Source organism: Podarcis cretensis (assembly GCF_951804945.1).
Source record: "Podarcis cretensis genome assembly, chromosome: 6".
Taxonomy (NCBI): Eukaryota; Metazoa; Chordata; class Lepidosauria; order Squamata; family Lacertidae; genus Podarcis; species Podarcis cretensis.
This window is the reverse complement of record NC_137175.1, coordinates 59,278,949-59,302,577: the sequence shown is the minus strand read 5'-3', so window position 1 is coordinate 59,302,577 and position 23,629 is coordinate 59,278,949. Positions and strand designations below refer to the sequence as shown.

The following is a 23,629-nucleotide window of genomic DNA, read 5'->3' as shown; positions in this document are numbered from 1 at the left end:
CGTAATCCTATAATCCCCAAAACATCCTCCCCAAACGCCAGATGTGTGGGGTGGGCTGTGGTCAGTAGGGAAGGCAGCTTCCTGCAAATGCTCCAAATACTCTCTTCGTTCTTGGAAGAGAACCGACCTTCAAACAGAACCGAATTCAAAACAGGTCCCGAGGCTGCTCCGATTAAACCTTCTATCTGGGATGTCAACTTGTGTGTAATGTTACTCTTAAATATAATACCTGCTATTTTATTTGCAGGCATAACACATGAATAGGGATGCTATAACAAGGGAATCAAATTTCCCCTACCCTCTGCATCTGCACTGCATTCTTTGTTAAGGGCACACACCAAAGGTGAGGCCTGTTTTGCAATACTGCACTGAAACAGCAGAGCTGGAGCACCCCATCTTAATGGATAAGAAGAAACCATTGATTTTTCAACCTAATATTTTTCATTGGCTGTCCCAGTAAAAGGAAATGAATGGGGGGGGGGGAAACAACCCAGAGAAGTTACCCAGGCTCAAAAGGGCTAATTAACATGGCACATATTTCTACTACTACTGCATTTGCTAAAGGCACATTTTTAAAAATCCAGTTAAAAATCCAGTTAAACGGCAATGAGGCAAGGAAGTGAGACAGTTACCTAATTGTGTGCTCAAAATAGATATCATCCACTGAAGCTGTGACGCAGGGGCAGCCAGCATGCCTCTCGGCTGAAAAGGCAAACAAACTACATTAGTTATGTACATCACTGCAGCAAACAGGGCTCTTTCTGTTCACAGTAATTACAGTTGCAGGCTTAGAATGGAAACAAGAAGCCTTGGTTGCAGGAACAAAACCGACACCATGGTAGAACGCATAAAACTGCAGAGTCCAGCACATGCGCCTGCTATGTTAAGAAGCACTCTCACAATTATCCCCACATGCAGAATTGGGGGGGGGGGGGAAATCCCAGGCAGGTGATCACCCAATTGCCTAAAAAGCTGCTATTGGAACATAGGCATTCAAAATGCTTTTTCAGCTCTTTGCAAGGTTGGCTCTTAAAGATTTGATGCTGGGTCTTTGGTATCTGAAATACTGTATTCAAAAGGCTATGCTTCTCTTCTAGAATGGTGGTTTACCTATATCTAGAGCCCCCAACATGCCCCCTACCAACCTCAGACTTCTTACTCATGTTTTTTGGCTTGGGAGGTTATTACAAGGTTTGCCAGGTTTCTTCGAGGGTGTGGACTGCTTTTATTTTGTGCTTTATTTTGGCCTACATGTGGGTGTTTTTGCCTCTTCTTGCAGGGAGGGTGGAGGGGATGTGATTCTGAGCACTGTCAGCTTTTCTTCCAGGAGGTGAGCATTTTGTGGTGCCCAAAGCAAAGACTTCCGAACATGCAGATGGGCCCCCAAAAAGGCTGGTGATCTCTCTAATTGTAAGATTGTTGTTACCTTCCAAGCCTCATTTTAATTTAAGAAGGTATCTTTCCACTGTGCAAGCAGCTCCATAAACAGCAATATACCCTTCTCAATTGTTTTTCTTTGCATCAGAAGTTCAGGTCAGTTGAAGTATTGGCGCTAAAAAGCCCGTAAGTTGTAATCAGTTTTAAGTGACAGATTTAATCAATTAAAGGTCTACTTGATTAACGGTGAGTGCCAATTTAATTAGCAAGGTCAAATTTTAATTTGTGGAGTTAAGGTAGGGGTAGGAAATCTTCTGTAGCCCGAGAGCAACATTCCATAGTACATTCGGGGGAGGGCAGAGCCAAAGTGGGTGGGACAATGGGTGGAATACTTACCTTTGTATGACAGGCTACATTCCAAAATTCATTCACACAGAAATTAGAGGTTTCTACACACAACGCTCTCCATCTAAGCAAGTACCAGCTACAGTGCTAAAGAGAACCCAATGGAAATGTTTGCATAAGTCGCCTCTATAAAGGTGTCTACCTAGGGACACCCACTTCTGAACTATTTGCTCTGATGCAGCAGTAAAAGGAGGGTTTTTCTGGGGAAAGCACCAGGAGAAAACAACATTTGGGCATGGAGCTCTAAAGCTCAGACCTGTGCTTAGAAACATGGCACGAAAGAAAGTGTGCATGAGCCCTTAGATTGCTTTAGAAAGATTGGACAAATTGAGAGAACATATCAGAAGCTATTAGCTATGACAGCTAAATGGAACCTCCCAGGTTAGAGGCAGTCTACCTTTGAATGCCCAGGGCCGAGCAAAGTATATACAGTGGTACCTCGGATCACATACGCTTCAGGTTAAAGACTCCGTTAACCCAGAAATAGTACCTCGGGTTAAGAACTTTGCTTCAGGATGAGAACAGAAATCATGCTCTGGCGGTGCGGCATTTGCTTGTATGTCCTGGAAGTGTCAGTAGTATAAAAAGGTAAAGGGACCCCTGACCATTAGGTCCAGTCGTGACCGACTCTAGGGTTGCGGCGCTCATCTCGCTTTATTGGCCGAGGGAGCCGGCATACAGCTTCTGGGTCGTGCACGGAAACACCGTTTACCTTCCTGCTGGAGCGGTACCTATTTATCTACTTGCACTTCAACGTGCTTTCAAACGGCTAGGTTGGCAGGAGCAGGGACCGAGCAACGGGAGCTCACCCCGTCACGGGGATTCGAACCGCCGACCTTCTGATCGGCAAGTCCTAGGCTCTGTGGTTTAACCCACAAGCAGGTTGCTGTATGGAATAGGCCTCGGTTCTGATCCAACAGGGTTGTTCTTATGGATTGTGCAGATTCCTCTGCGGACGTCTGGCAGGTGAGCAATCCTGCCTGTCAGTGTACAGGACTAGAGTGCCTTAAGTCTTATCCAAACCTCTGATCATTACAACAGCTTGACTTGGGCACATTTAAAGTTGAATAAGCTCATTGATTAAGCCCCTCAGATTCATCTGCTTTCAAAATGCAAGCTCCTTTATGAAGTTCCTTAGTAGTGCTTCTACAATGTAGTTAAAGGTTCTAAAGGCAACATGCCCAGAGGGAAAAACAAATAAGCTGAACTCTATAATAAGGACCAAAAACAGTGGGTATGGCTGCTCTGGCTTGGTTTCCCTCTAGCTTGCTTTGAGATATATGGCTTTTCTCCACCAGCACTTTTGGCCTGGTTGTCTTTCCCCTGGGGGATTCTCTGCTTGTGCAGTTACACTCTTGATCGGCTGATCAGCAACTAGTTTTATGATAGGGAAGCTTTGAGATGAAGTTGGACACTGGTGGGACATGCGCCCCACCACCACCATTGCACCCCATGAACCCTCTTGTCACAGCCCTCCATGCCCTTCTGTCTTGCCTCTGAACTGGTAAATGGGGATCTTCTTCTTGGTGCCAAAGAAAGCCTCCAGCTGCCAGCCCAGCTTAATTCACAATTCAAAACTACACTCACCGACTGCTCATTCATGTTTTGTTTTGTTTGCCACTTCAGTTGTTCTCCATACATGTGTGCACGGACATTATTTTTATTTCACGGTTACCACTAGCTCAGGGAATAAAAGATGAAGAAAAAAGACAAAGTTCCAAAGACTGACTTTAGCTCAGAGAAGTTTCTCTCACGGTTTTGTTTTTCAGAGCGGTAGGGAAGGGGGAATAGAGGTCTGTAAGTGGGGAGCGCCAAGTAGTACCCTTTTTCTCTTTCCCTCTGAAAGTCCACGGATGCAGGGAGCCTTCACGTGTACAGGCTTCCCCACGATATGGCGTCCCTTCCGACGTTTCCGCTCGCGCTCCCGCCCCCAGATTCATTGGGTATGAAGAAAAACAGGCGAGGCTCGCCCGCTGCCCTAAAAGCCTTGTGTGTTTTTTTGTTTTGTTTTGTTTTGTTTTGTTTTGCCTCTCCCTTGCGCGGCGAGGGCTTATGCCGGAACTCGCTCGGTCCACCTTAAGAGCAAGCAATGAGCAAGCTGAGGTCGCGCTCGCGCGCGCGCGCTTTAGATCCAGCCGAGGGCAGGTTGCCAAGAAACGAGCTCCCGCCCCTCCGCGTGCCCGAGGCGAGTCGGCGGCGGCGGCTTACCGGAGAGGCAGGCGGCCGTGTCGATCCATTTGAGGAGCTGGCCAATGCTGAGCTCGCGGCGGTGGTTGGTGTGGCAGGGCTGCACCATCTGAGTCATCTGCACCTCGGTGGCATTCCGGTAACTCTCCATGGGCGCCTCCGGCGAGCTCTGAGGGGGAAAGGAGAGAGAGGGGGGGAACAAAGCAGAGAGTCAGCGCGCCGAGAGAGCAAGACGCCGCCGCCGCCCGCCTGCAGTCTGGATGCCCGATTTCCTCCAGTGTGTCAAGCTATGCAGCGCCTTCAGCACACTTATTCACCCACCTATGGACGCTATATCCCTTCTGGACCCATCAAAAAGGGAAGCCCCCACAACCATGGGAGTAGCCAAGCGGGAGCAGGGAGGGCAGCTGCCCCCCAAATCAAGCAAATAAATAAAAATACTTAACTAAAAGTAGAAATGGTGAAAAGATTTTGACAGGTTTTTCTCAGCACTTGGGGTCAAAAGAAAGTAATTAAAAACCACTGTTGTTGATATATTTCATTCTGAATCTGGTAGACAGAGCCAGGCAGAGGATGGTGACAGGTGGGTGTCCTGCCCCCCCCCAACATAAATCTCGGCTCTACACCCATGCCCACAACCCACACTTTGAGGACACCTAGGGGTGGGGCAAATGCTTTTTAATATCTATGGCAACACAAACCTCAAACCCATGCTTTTGGGGGACTGAAACCACCTCAAAAAAGGTTAGTTAATGGCCACCAAATGAATTATTTCCCAAATAAAGCACCTTCTTTTTTCTGCCCCACAAATTCAAGGCAGTAGTGAAAACTATTTAGCAACTGACCAATCGCAGGCAAAAGGAGCTTCCGGTTAAACCAAACACTTCCACCACATCCCCAAAACCGAACACTTCTACACCCCAAAATCCCTCCAACATTTACCAACCCTAATCCTGGGATAGGGAATCTGGCCCTCCTGGTATTATTAGATTACAGCTCCTGTCATCCCCAAACACCAGCCATACTGGCGAGGGCCGATGGGAGTTGGGAATCCAACAACATCTGGAGGGCCACAGGTTCCCTGGCCCTGTTCTTTAGGGCAAGTTTGGCATGAGCTAAATCAAAAGCAGCTGTCAACTGGGAGCCAAAGGACGTGCCAGAATTCCTGATGCATATGCAAGGAATAAACAAGGACAACACGAGTGGCAATGCAATTCCTCAAACCAAGAAGCAAAAAAAATAAAATGGTCTGAACCAATTTGAGTTGCACAATTATTATTTTTTGATAAGGCTGGTCTCTCCAGCTGTCTTTCCATGAAAGCACTGTGCATAATGCCTGCTCAGCGACTTGATGCTTGTGCAAGCATTGTTATTGCACCCCCCCCCCAAAAAAAATACTAGTTCCTGTACAAGAGATGTGGCAGGAAGAGGCTTTATTGAATCCCAGCTGACCACTTTTGAAAATATTAATAACAGCCAGTAACACTTTCCCAAGACTAGTGTATTATTGATGCTTCCTGATTTTCATTTGTGACTTCCTACCCAATGACCCACCTTAAACCAAAGAGATATCCAGGAAGTATTTGCAACAGTTTCTAGAGGGTCATTGGTGATAGTCTGTTCAGGAAAACACAGTGACTTGCAGCACCTTAAAGACCAGCAAATCAGCATAAAATCTCTGACATTTAGTTATTGTGGAGGGAAATAACGTAACTTATGGGTCTCAAAGGGACAGGAAGATTCTGGCCATTTCTACTCAGTATGGTGGGATTTATTTCATATAGTTTATAGTTTCAGATTTATAGGTATCTCTCCCTGCACAGTCTAGATAAATATGGATGTCATGATCCTAGATTGGCTGTTACTATTTAATATGTTTTGGGCTCTGTATGCTATGGCTTTAGTTGTATATATTATGGTTTTGTTGTTGTTTATCTGTGGTTCTATCTTAATTTGAAAACTAATAAAAATAAACTGAAAAAAGACTTATCAAATCTAGTCTACGAAAGTGCATGCCACAACACAGTCCATCAGATGCATGAAATGTAATCCTTAAACTGCAGGTAAATATGCACACATAACATTTGCATTATTGGATTCTACTCACAAAGCAGGGTTGGTTATAACACAAACATCTTGGCATTGGTAAACTACTAAAACACATAACACAATTTTAAAAACTCAAAACTTTACCAGCTTTGGGATAAAAGCAAGAGTGGAAGCTTTTCTTTCACCTCAGTGGACTAATTGGGATGTCCTTTCCTAATTGGGATGATAATGGTTAGTAGTCCTCATGACATGGAGAGAATTGTTTTCCTGCTCACAGCAGGATATTTCAGAAACAGCAGCACAGAATTCACCCTCTTCTCATGCTCCCGTCCACTTGTTCAATGCATGGAGGGAGTGACCTCTGCACATCAAACAGAGCACAAGAATGGGCTGTATCATACACAGCGTATACAACTGAGTGTATAGGCCATACATACACTGCTTATGTAGTGCCTAACCCATGGAGGTCAAAGGGCACAATCTCACTGCCCTCCACAAACTGATTGAATGTGTGGAGCAGAATGTGATAGTGGCACTCTTGGCTATAATAACAAAGTGGGCAAACACTTTTTGTCCACAAGCTGTGCCATGTCAGAACACAGGAAAGGCTTCAAGAAAAGGTTTTAAAATGGCACAGCATCTTTGAACAACTAGCCCCCAAGTTACTGTGCTGAGCCTCAGTGGTGTTGAACAGTGAATGCGCCTATGAGACTTGCACAAGTACATTCTCTGATGCAATCAAGATGACAATGAATGAGTTATCTGGGGAAAGGATCACCTTTGCTCTTTAACCCTTTGGAAATGAGAGAGTGTTGAAACAATTGCATGCTGTAAAAGGGAACGTTTGTGGAGTACAGGCAGCATGCTTTAAGCATGCACTTTTAATGCACACACAAAAAAAGATGGCATGAAGAACTTAAAAAAAATATCCATAGCAAGTGTCACACATTCACATGGGGGCTGCAGAGAAAGAAAGGGGGAGGCAGGCTCTCCTTGCAATCTTCCTTTTGGCACTGGGAGTTCGAACAGAGGAACAAACTTGCAGGATATACTTCAGAAAAGACTACGGATTGCTCGGCATTACTTTCACCCAATATGGATATTAATACTGGTCTTTGGAAAATAATATATTTGACGGTACAAACATCCATTTTGTTTCTGATATATGTGCTAGGAGGCAACTATATAGAGTGACTTCCTGATCAGTTTTTTCAGAATCAAAAGGTATTTGTGACATCATTACCCTATTCTATTTTACATTTTGTCTAGGATACATTTGTTTTGTATATTAGAAAAAAAAATAATACAGTATTATTTTAGGCACCAATAACAGCCCTGAGGCGGAGCAGGGAATAAGAAAAGGTAAAAGGGAGGCCATCAGGGGTTTGCATTGAAACGAAACTTCTCTCTGGCAAACTTACTACACCCTTCCTAAACATAAGCTATTCCACTTCACTGCTGTTATAACAGACTCCCCTTTCACATAAGCTTGGACACAAGAAGCTGGCAATTATTTGCTTTGCTGAAACACAAAAGCTGGGATTTGCTGAGAGGGTTAGGCGCTCAACAGCCACTGAAGTTCAGTGATTCTCGTAAGCCACATACACACAAAGCGGGAGTTGCCCTGGCTTAGGGGTTAACCCCCCACTGTGGTCTACCTGAAAATTAATTCATATTCACCTGAACTCTCAGAAGTGCTCTTTTCTATATAGAGGGGTCTTCCATCACCACACAGCATCTTTACAGAAGGACCTTTCCTGACTGAGAAAGGTGCTGGAGCAATGCAACATGGGCTATCCAAAATGGATCCTGGAGCAAATATGCATTTGGGGGTATAAGCAGAAAAGACTTTTCCACATAGACCTTTTCTCATTATTTTTGCTAGGGTTTTGGAAGACGGTGTAAAAAGTGGGTTTTTTTAAAGGGCTTGAGTGGGGAGGTGTAAAACCAGAATCTTTCAAAAAGAATAGTCATAATGTTTAAACTGAAAAAAGTAATAGGGAATCCAAATAGCAGATATGAGGGTGCACACATACTAGTATTACAGTAAAAAGAAAACAGAAACAAAAAGCATATATGCTCCCTAAAGGGCCCCATTTGGTCAAAAGATTAGATTAAAAAAAAAAAAAATGTTAAAATAACACACTTTGTTGCATTTTGATTGGTCCCAATAAAGGTACTGCCCAATTGCGAATTTTAGAGTTTTTAAGAAACTGTAAGCTTGGAGTGTGTTTTGTGATATGTAAACGTGTTTATTAGAACTGTACACGTAGAGCATCCTTAACAGACACATCAGTACATGATCATTCCGAATGACTCATCTACTATTTAAGGTAGATCAAGTTACTAGCCTGAAATCCTTTCTCCTTTCTGTATTGCATGCAAGTTGAAGAGTTGGAGCCAAATGAAAATTGTATACATGTTTGTTTCTAACAAACCATCTATACATTAACAAATGTTTTTGGTGTTTTCTCAATTGCCCAGATAGTTTCTTTGGCTACTGTCCTGCACAGTTAAATTGCTCTTATCCAACTGACTGCAGCCAGGTTTCTCTCTCTCTCTCCCCCTCCCACTCCTATATGTTACATACACATATAGACACACACACATTACAAAGAATTTAAATACTTATAAAGATTATCAGTTGTCTTGTTGGAATGTCAGTAGCTATGGAAGTATAATCAAACAAACACAGTGTAACTTCACAAATTCTAAAATTCTAAAGTCCAATATAAAGAAAAGAAACATTGTCTGTTCTTCAGATTGTTTTCTACAGAAAACACCTTGCAGGAAAAATGGGGAGAAGTGCTTGTAGACCTCAATCTCTTGATTGTCTTTTAATTTTTAGATTTTGACCCGACAGTTCCCTTTTTATACCAGTATTGCAGCAAACTAATCTGAAGATGAGTAATTCACTAGACATCAGACACTAGCCTAGAATTGTGGCCTGAACTTCCCTCATCTAGGCCTAGATGTGCCCCACTCACTTGTATCATCAGGAGTTCTTTGTCGTAACAGCTTGGAATTGACGCAAGAGGGAAATAAAAGGAAGCAAATACAGGCTGCAGTGGGAGAAATCTTCCCATTAAAACAGTTTCTCTGGGTGAACAACAACAGAACGCATCCCCTCCTCTTGAACAGATCCCACTTTTCTCAGTACTTCTAGGAGTGTTCCGTTTAGATAACTGCTGATACAACCTAAGGTTCTAGAAGGACTGGTAGATCTCGCCATCCTGCAGCAAAAATCACTTCCAGTTTCTCTCCCAGCCATTGATTAACTCAGGGAAGCCAAGACCCTTTCGCTGATAATTAACAATATAGACATGCCACAAGAATTCTACCGGGCTGAACAAACGTCTGTTACAACTGTATGTAACTGGCAGCCACTTAAGTCAAACCTACTATCCAATTTCAAGTCAATTCCATGCCTACACACAAGTGATAAGCCAGGATACCTATATTTAGCAGCTTTGGGGCCACTTACAGAGACATCAGCCAACCAAATCTCTCCCTCCCTCCATCTCTCTCTCTCTCTCTCTCTCTCTCTCTCTCTCTCTCTCACACACACACACACACACACACACACACACACTTTTGATGTCATGTAAACTGTTGACTTGGCAATGTGGTTCTTAAGAATTTTGCTGCATTCAAGTGCATAGATGTAATAGGCAGGTTGCAAGTTGTTATGAGAACAAAATTCTACTGGAAAAACAAAAGGCAAGCAAACTTTTGAAGTACACATTCAACAATAATGTTTTCATACAACTTCCTTTCCAAAGCAAGAAATCAAGCTGCTTCGTTCCACTACTGCTCTGTCCACTGCTGACTTTGCTCTTGGGAGCAACAACCTGAACTGCTCCAGGAATGCTGCTGCTCCTCCCTCCATTTTGGCTCCTGGCACACCTTGCTCACAGGTCTTTTCTCCTGGAAGCACAAAACTCAACTCCTGACATGAGTGTTACATGCCACCCCAACCTCTGTGTGGTGCAAAATTCCAGGAGTTCAAGTGCTTGCCCAGGGTTCTCCAAGCCTTGATTAAATTCTAACATTTACTAAATCCAAGAATTGTGGGTGCTTTGCGCCCACAAACTCTGGCACCCAAACTCATAACAATACAGCAATAAAAAATATAAGCAGCACAGAAGCGGCCACACATAAGGGAACGTTGGCAGTGAACAGGACTGAGAAAACGGTCAGTTCATGGATTTTAGGGAGAAATAGCTCTGCTCTCTGCAAAAGCACCAGTTTCAAAACAAAAACTAAAATCATACAGGCCACCCCTACTTTTAACCAGTTACCAGATCAGAGGCTTCCGGTTGTCTGAATACACATTACTATGACAGAGATTAAAGTGGTCAGGTGCTCACCTACAAGTAATAAGCAATTTAGGTCCATAACCATTTTTCTGTGCAAGAGTATTTGCAGTCATAATGATCTAATAGCATTTATGCAGGTGAAACAAAAGAATGTTTGATATGGCATTAAACATGCTGTACAGTGTATGTTTGATTTGATTAGGAGTAATGGTGGTTCCTTTATCCGCCAGCCAAGTCTAGTGAAGAGTAATGTGCAACACAAAAACTTACACATTCTCCTATACCAGTTTGTTAAGTTCCCTAAAAAAGGATTAAAGCACAATCCTACCTTACCTATTTTTGCTTTCCCATACTTCATTCTCCAATATGGCAACAATAATTTAGACTTATTAATTAAACTACTCCAGCCTAACAGAGATAAAAGATTTGAGCAGTGGCACATGGATCAAGCTTTCTGGGAGTGTTTTGGAGAGCAGGTCAGTGGCCGCCTGCTTTCTTTGACGAACAAGTTTGTCTTGTGCTCTGCCCAGAAATCTCCACACGCCTCACATGACTTCAGCTGCAATGCCAGGAGTGAAACGTCCAGGAGCTGCCGAAGGAGAGCAATTGAGTGACAGCCCAGGCGCCCACATGAGAGTGAATCAGAGCGAGCCTCTAGGGTGGTACTCCAATTGAAAAGGGATTGCTGGGTGTCATTGCGACAGCAAATGGAGATAATCAAGGGCATTGTTTTTCCGAAATGAAGCATGGGAAGCGTTTAAAAATAGAAGAGAAGATTTGGACAAAAACAGAAACCTCAAGCCCATACTTTAGCCCAAATTGTTCACCATCTGACATTCCACCAACCTTCCTTCCTCAGGCTGCTGTTTTGGAAACAAGCTGGCCAGTGCCAGAGACACAAATGCAGCAGCATGAGAGGGAAAGAGAAAAACTCAAGTTTATTTCTGATCTTTGTAACCTGGATTCTTGTTGAGTCTAGCAGTAGAAGTTAGCATCCCTAGAAGCTGGAAGTCTTGGCACAAATCAGGAAAGCAAGCTTCAGAAGGAGCAAGAGAGAACAGAACAGAGTATTGCACCAACTTGTGCTTCCCCTTATAGACGTAACTTGAAGCAGCTATCAACAATATTGAATCAAAAGGTCTGTTTTAGTGCAAATCCAAGTCCTGTATAGCAAGATGTCTGTCTTCAACTGCCACGGCTCCAGCACAACAGGGAATGGCTCAAAAAATCAAGGATGGTATGGGGCAGTCCCACTTTCACTCTAAACCAGTGGTGACAACCCCTATAACCACACCCCCAAATAGTGTCCATAGCCCCCCCCCCCCAAGATTCCTGGGAGCTATAGTCTGTTAAGGGTGCTGAAAGCTGTTAGGAGACCCCTATTCCCCTCATAGAGCTACAGTTTCCAGAATTCCTTGGGAAGAGGGATTGTTAAACCACTCTGGAAACTGTAGTTTTGTGAGAATAGGGCTCTCCTAACAACTCTCAGCACCCTTAACAAACTACAGTTCCCGGGATTCTTGAGGGGAAGCCATGACTGTTTCAAGTGGTATGATACTGCTTTAGATGTATAGTGCAGATGGGGCCATAGAATAGTGAGCTGGCAAAGAGCAGTGTAGTGGTTAGCATGATGTACTTCGGCTGTGGAGAATTGAGTCCACATTCTTGATGAACCATGGAGTTGGCAGTGCGACCTTAGCCCAGTTACTGGTCTGAGCCTAATCTGCCTCAAAAAAGGCATCACGGGTAAGGCCTGAACTGTCCTCCAACCCTCAAAGTGAGACCAACTGGCAAACTTTATTTACTTAATAAATTAATATATAGTCCTTCCTCCTAAAGGAGCTCAGGACAGCAGGTACTGCTCCAACAGATATTGCCATTGCTTCTACTTTGCATTTTGCCTCTGCTGCATTCCTGCTTTCAGTTGCATGCATAGGCTGCCACAGCAGTTGCATTTGGCTTGCAACATGGATCCTCCAGCTTAAATGCTCACTGTTCTAGTACTCTGTCTATTAATCCTTTGGTTGTCATGTGGGCTGAGGAAAAGCAGAAGGAAATAAAAAAAAATCTGAAGGCCCAAGACCAACCTTTGCACTTTTCATTAGCACCTGGCCAGAAGAAGAGGAAAAAATCAGTTATGCAGACCAAGACCACCCCTAGAAGAATAGTCATTCAGAGCAAAGACTTTCCCAACTCACAATTTCAGTAGGAAACACAGCTCTTTTCCCAGGCGAGTCATCACATCCTGAAACTATGCAACACGAGGAAGGAGCTTTTCTTAAGAACTGAAATGTCAACTAACTACTTTTTGTTGTGGCAGCAGGATTCAAGACAACTGAATTATTTCAGCATATGAACGAAAAGGCTTCCCTCAGCTTCAGGAGAACCAAATTCCTAGAACAGCCCCTTTGACGCCACTGCTCAGCGGACTGCGAAATAAGTGAGAAGTGCTTACCACAGGGCCCACAGTACGACGACGTCTTGATTTGACCACAGGACAGCTCGCATTTGTATGTCAAGGGCTTCCAGAGAAAGGGTCTTTGTCTGCAGTATGAAGTCTAGATGTGGCGATTGTGCAGCTAAAGGGTATCACATCACAAGTATACCAACATTTGGTATTTTCATAGTGCAGCTTTTTCAAAAGAAGTCTCTACTCCCGCACACCTCCCCTAAGCAGCCTTAAGGGGCTGTGAAGAGTTGTCTGGAGACATGTGGAAACACCTGCCCCTTAGGCATGCCACCATCTGGGCCAAGTGGGCCACAAGGTGGAATCAGTGTGAAATGTAGGCGCCAGGTTCTGAGGAAGATCCTGGGTTCCAATGGAACTATCATTGCATTTCAAGGGCATTATGCTTTCCCATCATTGTGAACCTTAGCAGGTCCTGTGAGCCCCTTCAACTCTTCGTCTTTGTTTTCTATTAGTCTTGGCTCATCATGCTTGGCCCTTTTTCAGAGCGAGGTGGGGAGACTTCCAGTGCCCCCTCTGCTAACACAACACAATGCTAAGTGGAGTGAGAGGGGCAATGTGCATGTTTGCGTGTGTGTGTGAAACTGCTACCCGCCAGCCCTGCTGAGCTCCTTCATCTGGCTAAGAGAAACAACCAACGCAAACCTTCCCAGCCAAGGATTTCAGTGGTGGTTCTGCCAGACTACAGGGTCCTGAAAGCAGCAAACCACAAAGAACACATGGCACGTGTTGAGCATACCTTTGAAGTACATAACAGAAAGGCTGCAAAACAAAAATTTGAGAAGCGCCGTGTTTGAAAAAAAGAATAATCAATCAAGATCCTTTATTAGGCATAGCAAACCACACATTATCAAACAGACACCATATACAAAGTGTGCAAAATACGAACTCAACATAACAAGGTTTGTCCCAGTCGTATCTGAAAAAGAATAATGAAATCACATGTACATTAACCTGTAAGTCACTTCCATTGAACATAGTGGAAGCTGCTTCAGAGCAAACATGCGTAGCTGCACGCCTGATACCTGCTATTCCTGATCTTCCAGCAGCTAAACCCCAAGTAGGAAGCTCCCTGGAACTAAACTAAGTACAGGGAGGGGCTCAGTGGACTGTCATAAAGAATAGCGTGCAAGCAATAGAGTCTAGATTTTCCAGTTGCATGTGAATACTGGCTCGGAATGTGAAACGCACATCCCTGGCAACTGCCCATGTGATTTGAACCTCGAAGAATGACTTTTTTCAGGACTATTCAAACAACCATTCTGAGAAGGACTGCAGGTGCCAAGCAAAGGCATACTTGAGTTCTGGTCAACGTGAAATAGTTGGGTAGTTCCTTTGCCTCAGCGCTGCCTGCCTTTGCTAATTTTAGAGCAATTGGATTGGACTGGGAGTCATGCCTGCAGCAAAGGAGGCACTTCTCCTGGTGCCCCCACCAAGTGAGGCAAAACATGTGGAAAGGGCCTTCTCAGTGGTGGCAGCCTAATTTTGGAATTAGGTGTCTTCGCTATGGACTTTACACAGCACCAAGAGAATACTTCTTATATTTCCAGGCTTTGTAAGTTTCTAAATCCACTGAAATTTAGATGAGTTTTAGTGACATTGTTCTGCTGCTGAATGTTTTTTACGCTGGAATTTATTTAATGTTTCTATAGTTCTGCAGTTCATGGATTTTAATGCTTCATTGCTTGTAAGCTACCCATTGTTTGGGTGGCATATAAAAGCTGTCAATAAACAAACAAGTTGTCACATGATGACTTCACAATAAGCATAAAAGCCCATGTTTTCACAACTTTAAATACTCATTATTTGTTTGTTTTATATTTAAAGCCCACCAAAACTGTCACAATTGAAGCAAGCACAATTCAAACTAAAATCATAGCAGCAAAACTACAAAACTAACCAATAACAAAATTAATGAAACAGTAGCAGAGAACAACAATATAGTCAGAGAGAAGACACCTATTCAACCAAAGACCTGGGTAAAGAGCTGTGTTTTGACCAATCGTCAAACAGTTGACAAGAGGCTCCTCAGAAGGGAGGCCATTCTGCAATGTGGGGGCCAATACCAATAAGGCCACCTCCCAACAACACTGCTCCTCAAACAACAAAGAGTGGTGGCACTGTCAGCAAGGCCTCCACTGCATTGCAGTGCAGTGAAGAGAAGAGAGCTTTAGCTTGATATGTGGAGAGACCCACCTTTTTAGGTATTTAAAGCAGCTCCCACATGGCAGCCATAACATGTGCACAGGTCTTGAGGCAGCTGCCATATTTCTTGCTGAAGGAAGCCTACACTAAATGAGATTCTTAATCAACGATATGTTGCAAAACACAGTTAAGGTTCTTCTCAATGACCTGATATTGGTCATGACGACTTCTATGTCGTAACATCATGGGAGGAGTGTTTCCAGCTCCCCTGCCCTTGGAAGCCTTGTAAGAAACTGCAGCAGGAGGGGAAGCTGAGTAACACCACAGGAGGAATTGCTGCCTGACTGGGTAACGTCAACAAGGCAGTGGTTTGTGGGGGAAGTCAAGACAAATATATTTGATCACACTGACTTGATCCTTGGCTAAAGTGCAGCAGACACAACAGCAGTGGCTGGAACATCTAGGACCTAGGCAGCACTGTTCAAACTCCTTTGCTATTTTTGCTATTACCAGGAAGAGTAATGTTGCTACACTTTATGTACTGAAATGCTTTTTAATGCAGTAACATTTACCGTATGTTGCTGTTTTGACATTGCTGTTATTATGAAGCCTATGGACCTGTTTGTGATACCTCAGTGGTCCATTTACAATATTAAGCCAACTTCTGGAAGCACCCTTGAACAAGGGAGGCAAATAAAAGCACCTTTAGTAACAGCACTGGCTGTTGTTGCTTCATGTCAGGGCTCAGTTACACCATCAATGCTGTTAGTCCTAAATGCTGTTAGATTTTGGGCTCAGCCACACTTCTACTTGCCCCATGCCTAGAATGCATGAATCCAATCAGTTTTCCATTTGTCCCGTGCCTACTAGGCATGGGTTCAAGCAGTTCTGTTTTTGCCCCACCAGTTTTTCCTGAAAACCCCGCTCTTTAGCGCTAAATCAGAGCAAACATCAATCCAGAGGAAACCTGAGGGACATTTGCTCCGATTCATCTGTAAACAACAGGGAAAACAGAAGTGTGTGGGAGTCCTTACTGGACAACAGACAACAGTGACCCTTCCAAAGACCACAGGGCACTTGATCTTGTGTTTCTGAACCCTCTTCAGTGTCACTGCCTCCATGACTTCCCAAACCACCTGACTCTTGTGCACTTGAGAATTCATCTTCCAACAGCCACAGTCCTCTTGTCTCCTCCTCCTCCCCTGTAAATAGTAATAGTAATTTATTATTTGTACCCCGCCCTTATGGCTGGGTTTCCCCAGCCACACTAGGAGCCTTCCAACAAAGATTAAAAATACATTAAAATGCCACACATTAAAAACTTCCCTGAACAGGGCTGCCTTCAGATGTCTTCTGAATGTCAGGTAGTTGTTTATCTCTTTGACATCTGATGAGAGGGCGTTCTACAGGGCGGGCACCACTACCGAGAAGGGCCTCTGCCTGGTTCCCTGTAGCTTAGCTTCTCGCAGTGAGGGAACCACCAGAAGGCCCTTGGCACTGGACCTCAGCATCCGGGCAGAACGATGGGGGTGGAGATGCTCCTACAGGCATACTGGGCCGAGGCCGTTTAGGGCTTTAAAGGTCAGCACCAACACTTTTGGTAAATCTTTTGTCAGTTTCCTGCTGGTTCTTCTCCTACATCAGGGAACTTCAGGGAAGTTTTTAACGTGTGATATTTTATTGTATTTTTGCTTTCTATGGAAGCCGCCCAGAGTGGCTGGGGAGGCCCAGCCAGATGGGCGGGGTATAAATAATAAATTATTATTATTATTATTATTATTATTATTACTACATCACAGTGGAATGTTGTTGTTATTGTTGTTGTTTTTGTTGTTGTTGTTGTTGTTGCTGGAATTTTATACTGGCTAAGTGCTTTTACTCGAGCCATCATTCAACAAAGATCTTCCAGAGATTTTCACCTCAGAGTCTGGTGCCAATTCTAAGGACTAGATGATAGGGAAAGACTATCCCAACCACATAATAGCTTGTGCTTTTTCAGAGCCTCTTGTGGTCCTGTTTTAGGGCCAAAACACTGAGGCAGTAGTAGTAATAGTATAGCAAGCAGCAGCATGTGAAATTCCCATTCAATAATGTGCTTGGAAGCCCTGTCACCAATCAGTTCTAAAAATGTAGACCTGGGTGGGAGTCTGCAAGCTAGGCCATTTGATAGGTTTTAGACAGCTCTACGATGCCAGCTCAAAAATGTAAAAAGAAATGCACACCTAGGAATAAAAATGGAAGAGGTGCAAAATGCTAATTTTCCCTGCCTGAGAATTAATTCTAACAGAGGTTTTGATCAGTTCTCAGAAGATAGGCTTTTGTTTACTTGCCCTTCAGGAAAGGAAAGCTAATGACACTAATAAATGACTATTCAATATGAACAATAAGAAAAAGAAAAAGTGACAAGCTGTTAACTAGACAAGCTGTATAATTAAGGCCAAGCTGGTGGTGGAGGTTGATTTTTTCCCCCTTCAGAGAACAAGGACTCTGGAGCTACAGCAAAATGTCTCAGTTCTGGAAATTAGGCTTTAAAATGAAGAACATTTAATGTAATGAAGACAGAAACTTGACATCACCTTTGTTGTCATATTAAATTGCCCTCTCTTGAATGTATTTAGCTACATAAAAAGGAATTAAGGACAGGTTCTAATTGCTCCAGTCTCCTACAAGAAATTTCTTTTCCCTTTTTCTTTTTAAGAGAGGTTGTGTTCGACAGGATCTCTGCTATTAATCAGGTGCCTTCCCCTGAAGTTAACAATTCCTGCTTAAAGAATGGGATCTGGTGTTAACATGGGGTGTGATTAGAAAGGACAGAAGCCTTTGAAAGCCAAGGCATTGAAATCTGGCCTAGCCAAGCAGGAGTCAGTCAGTAAGTCTGATTCTTTCCGTTTTTAAGTCACAGCATGTCTCTGCAGAGAAGACATTAAAAGCCAGTGGACAAAATCCTAGAGAACACACCGCAATAGAAAACTTTGTATTCTTAACAGGAATTAGACATCCTAACGGGCCTTTTCCCTTCCCTTCAGAGTGTGCAGGATCAGGGCAACAGCCTCTGAATGTGCAGGAATGCAACTTAATATTCACGGTGCAACATTCATAAGAAGTCACAGCACGTCTGTGCCACTGCAGAGATTGGATATTTATGCACAGCTCCCCCCCCCCAAGTATTGTTGTGAAGGGGGGTGGGCTTGCTTTGCTTACGGCTAGTTTTTACTCTTCCCTGGCCTAGCAGAGGCAGTATGTACATGTTTGCATCTGAGGGAGGGGAAGTGGAAGGAGGCACAGAAGAGGATATGGAAAGCAACGCTGGCAAAACAGACCTATCTGGATTAGAAATTCTCATACATGAAGTCATGCTAACCGAGATGTAAAACTCCAGAGGCCCAATTCATGTAAACAAGCTTGTGGAAAGGGGAGGGTCAAAATAAGCATGTGTCAGAAACAGGCATATTTGCATGTCAAATGGGTTATACTGTATATGGACATTATGTTATGCATGACCATCCCCCACCCCCCGGTTGTTTCTAATGTGGCCATCACACATCAGCTGATTTGTAGGCCAGAAATTATACAGCAATAGTGAGCAGCATGGAAGAGACGGATAAAATCAAACCTACTTCCAGCCAACAACCTTCCAGCCCCTAAATTCTGCACTAGCTGCTGTTTCCCATCTTCAAAGGTAAACCCATGCCGTGGGTACTAGTCCGCAAGAGGTGCAGGGCTGGGTCACAGCCCGCCCAAGGAGAATGTCAAGCAAAGGCTGTTGTTGTTGCTGCTGCTGCTGCTGCTGTGCCCCTAAGAGTTCAAAGCATCATGCTCCTTCCTGTCCCATACACATTTCACACTTCTAATTATATTTGGAGAAGCTCTGCAAACATTTTGTCCCACCTACTGTTATCTGGCCAATAAGGTCTCTGCAGCGTTCAGCCAATCTGAATTCAAAAGTATAGTTATGGCAAAGAGATCCCTCCTATGTGCATCTAAACAGAAAAACCATGTGACTGATCAAGCTGCTGGAAAGACTCCTACTCCGTCTGTTATTATGACAGCTCACTAGCATTCACTGTATTGGTCTACTAGGGTAGCCTTGAAGGGTAGTTCAAGCACACTCTAGTTTCCTTGAAAGTCATGCCTTAGAGCATTCCTTGAACTAAGAAGGAGAAGGGAGTGGTAGCTAGCATGAGAGATTGTTTTTAATTACTGTTTGTTAAAAGAGAGCAATAGCGGGCAGCATGTAATAGTATCTTGATAGAACTACAACTTTTCCTTAAGGTAAAAAGGCTCGCTCTATTTCTCCATCCGCTTAGAAGCCTATTTTGGCATTTAGCAATATATACATTACATAACAACAGCCTATGCTCAGAAATCTGGTGGGCACAGAAAATTGCCACCTGAAGAGCCTTTCTTACAGGTGCCTTTTTGCCACTCAGTAATTTGTAAACTCAACCTCAGTCCTGTGCTACAGGAAATTTTAACCCTCCGTGCATTAAAATTAAAATGGCATGTGCAAATTACCAATCTGGAGAGCAGAGGGGCAAACAGTCATTGGCCCACAGAAACCACATTAAACTAGGGGTGGCGGGGGGAGAGGCCGTGAAAGCCATTTACCAAAGCAGTCACTAGCATACATTTTGAACCACAGCAACCAAGCTGTGGAAGCAGCTAGCATTGCTCTGAGCACAAGGAGGTCAGAGATGGCGGGTGGCTTCAGCTTACATGATGCATGCACCACTTGTGCTTTAGCTTTTGCACCATACTTCTACAAGTCCCTTTTCAGTTCAAGTTACTGGGGCTTTTTGAACTGGGGTTTTTAGCCAACGGATCTAAGCTCCTCATCAGTCATTTTAGCAACTGGACAAAATTGAGCATCTTTTGCCTGCTATTCAGTGCACCGAGGCAATGCCTGTACAACAGGCAAGGCAAGAATTCAAGCTTGTAATCCCAGTGGTTCTCAGGAGAGCCAAGGGCATTTTTACTTGTCCCTGCATGTCTGACTTCCTCACTCTTCTCGATAGAGAAGACCAGGCTTGCGCAAGATTAAGCCTCCTCATGCAAAGACAGGTACAAGCTCTGGACTATTTTTAGAACCAATTGACTACAAAGCTAATGAACATCAAACTAAAAATGCTTGACAAAATAGCAGGCCCTGCTGCTGTAGGAGATTGGGACAGCGTTGCTGGTGTTCGCCAGAAGGCTCATTCTACATTGTGGCTGCAACAACAGGCATAACCACTAACTGATTTGGATCACTCATCACCGACTGCTTTACACAAATTACTTTACCAGCTGGTGGTCCTCCTGACACATGGTGATCATAATGGCAATTAATGTGCAACTTGTGCGAAAAATTGCACACACACACACACTGCAAAATATAGCACTTCCAGAGCTGGAAAAATGCAACATGGCAGTGTTTTTTCTGGAGATACTCAAGGGTCCAGCACCATTCCTCCCCACTCCCAAATGTTAAAAGTGTCGCACTTACTATAACAACTTCATGGTGAGTACTGACACCTTTTCCCCCTCTTAAAAAGCACTAAATATGAGCACAACAGAACTGTAGCCTTGAATATGGACCAATGGACTGTGCATAAATGCAGTAAATTAAATACACCGCTATCGTGCAAGAAAGGTACCAAGAGCTACTGCTAACTTTAATCTAATCACAGGATCAGCCTCATAGCTGTCAACCTCAGGAGGGCTCAAAGAGAAGGTTTAAACAACAGCATTAAGAAATGGCAGACAGAATGGGAAACAGGAGCCCTAGTCAGACACAGCTGTTGAAGGCTTTTACTTCCCCCACCCTACCCACCACCACCGCTTTCCTGGCTGCAGGCTGGCAGCTTTTGGCACTGGCTGCAAAGCAAACAGCAGTTGTGCTTCAAGGAACATACATATGTGATTCCACAAAGGCCAGCATTTCTATTTCAGTGACTTGTTGAACAGGCTGCTTTTTGTGTTTACAGCTTGCTGACGGAGTAATCCAAGCACTCGGCATTTGTGGGCATGTGCGCGCGCACACAAATTCAAACTCTGACCACTGTGCTTTCCAAAGCTTTCGTACTAAACATGCCTCATTAAACCATCTTCTCTGTGTGCTGCTTCTCCATGCTGCTTGTTGAGTTACACACTCTCTCTCACACACACACACAAGTTTCGCTTTCCACGAAGACTTGTTGCATCCCAGTTTTTAGTTCTGGGACATGATGGGAGCAACTTTCCTGGCTATGCAGTTTTACTGAAAAGCACTTGCTGACATAGCAAGCACACTAGCTGGAGGAAAACCATTATATGGCTACGAGTTACACAATGTACAATTCCCTATTAAGACATTATCCAAGACAGGTCATTCTATTATGATTAGAACTGTGTAACGTTTGCCTGGTTTCCCTCTTATACTTATATTCTGAAAAGCAGGAGTTGTGGAGAATTCGCCACTTTCAGAAGCACAGAAGAGGATAATAGGTGTGTGCCACGTTCACATGTTAACTCACATGAAGGGCTTTTCCCATGATCAAGGGGCACTGGGGGCCATCCCTGGCCTTGTTTCCCAGTAGTGGCTGGTGACAATTTGGATTGGCAGACAGCAGGGAGCCAAAGCCAATGGCGGCCAGAGCCAACTAATTCTGTTTTGTCCTCATACTCCTCCCTTCTGAGTTCTATAACAGCAACACTGGGACTAAGGAAGAGGAAGCTGGCAGATTGTGCCATCCCTTAGCTTGGTTGTAAACAACACAACAAGCAGGTGAGGCCTGGCTGAGGCTGTGGGAGGTTGCCCCAGTTGCCCTCATAGACCAACCAGTCTATCTGTGTATTAGAAATGGACATCTGCAGGGGGAACCAACACATATACACATCTGCACATGTCACCTTCCCCAGGGCCAGCATGACCAAGGTTTCAAATGAGGTCTATGGGCACAGGCTTTGCCTCTGCAGACTGCCGCAGACAGTGCTTTTTTCTTAAATAAATGTTTAGGGGTACTTTCACTTTGACTCAAGAAAAGCACCATTGTATAGTTCAAATTGGGAAAAATAAATACAGTAAATGGACAAAAGTACAAAGATTCACAAAATGTGCAGAAGTATGCATACCCCTGGGTTCCCCCCGAAAAAAAGCACTGGCCGCAAATAAGATGCAGACAAAGAAAACCATGAAACTCTGGAGGCAGGGCCAACAATGTGACCACACAGCTCCTTGATTGTGAGAGCACCCTTCTTGAAAATTAACACATAAAAAGGGAACTAGGGGTAGGAGTATAGGTGGTTATTGAGAATGACTGGGAACTATCTGCAACAACAAAAAGTTCCTTGAGATAGGAAAATTAGGGCTGAAAAACATCATTTAGAAAATCAGTGTTCATGACATGTGTTAAAATCTGCAGTATCTGTTCATTGTAAGTACTCAGTGCCAATTTTCATTGTTAACAGATTTCTGTACATCTCCCTTTGATGGATTTAGACCATGGGTTTAAACAATGTGTGTTTTTCATGCATTAATTAGCAAACAGAACTACTGCTGGCTTAAATCGCCTCAATTGTGGGTCCATCCACAGTCCCGTTTGTCCCTTGATTCCAAGTCAAGGGTACGAGAGGGTTGATTTTGTTGTTGTTGTTGTCCTGCCACCTTCTCTGAGAAAGCACGTTATTTACAGCTGAATCGGAATAAATGTCAAGACAAAGAAAACCCAGTAGTTTTCCTGTGGAAAGTGGAGAGACAAAATACCCCCTATTGGAACCCTGACTTGAAATCACTTGAAATCATGAGACAAACAGAATTGTGGATGGGCTCAGAATTACTAGTACTGGAATATAACATTGCTTTAGCCAATGAAACTCAATTAAAAGTTAGACAGTAGAAAAATGTAAATTGGTCAATAATCCTTTTTAATGGATATACTTGTTCTTGGGAGAGGACAGCAGGCCACTCAGGTTTACAGATGTGGTCCAAACATTTAAAAGCAACAATAGGAAAACACACTGCTTGAGAGATGCTACAGTGTACTAACAATTAATATAAAGACACAATAGCAAATAAAGACAAATAATCTGCAATTAAGACCACCATTATAAAAATTATGGTGTTAACTACCCTCTGCAAGTATTACAAGATATTCACATCTGCGTTATCCATCTGAGAAAGCAATGAAGAGACAGAGGTCTTTCTGTACCAGCACAATAGTTATCCTAGGAATATGACAAAAGGAACAGCAAATACCACATTATGACCTCAGGGGTTTCATGACCAGCGGAATCCATATCAAATGGGAGAACCAGCCTAACATTATTATCCTTCAACAATCTTGCTTTGGAGTGTCAGGAACTGCACAGAGGGAGACCTAAATTATTAATTTACATTCTAGAAACATTAACAAGGTGGAAGAATATTTTTAGAGTACTTGGCTATTGAAACTAACCAAGTGTCTGTCCTCATTAAAACCTTCAGTCTCAGTCAGCTGTCAAAATTTTGAAAGCTGTTGACTGATGCAGCCTTTAGGGTCACCATGGCAACAAGATACATTACCTAGGTGATGGCGCTCTTACATTGTCACCCCTTGGGTGACCTAGTTCTTGCAAAAAAGAAGAACTGTTTGCATTATATTTTGGATATAAGCCTTCAAGCTGAATATTGCACCAGTCATGGAGGTAATTAAGAAGAGCAGGATATATGTATTGTGGGGGC

General features: G+C 43.6%; 1 protein-coding gene across 2 annotated transcripts in view; it reads right to left on the bottom strand.

Annotated features, from left to right (window-relative positions):
• The window catches only part of ACOT11 (acyl-CoA thioesterase 11), a 61,740-nt gene that overhangs the window by 29,893 nt on the left and 8,218 nt on the right, over positions 1 to 23,629 (bottom strand). For both annotated transcript variants that reach the window (XM_079980742.1, XM_079980743.1), the window contains exons 2-3: positions 3,991 to 4,138; positions 633 to 702 (exon numbers count right to left, since the gene is read on the bottom strand). In XM_079980742.1, the coding sequence (XP_079836868.1) occupies positions 633 to 702; positions 3,991 to 4,120 (200 nt within the window). In that variant the 5' untranslated portion in view covers positions 4,121 to 4,138. The remainder of the gene's footprint in view (positions 1 to 632; positions 703 to 3,990; positions 4,139 to 23,629) is intronic.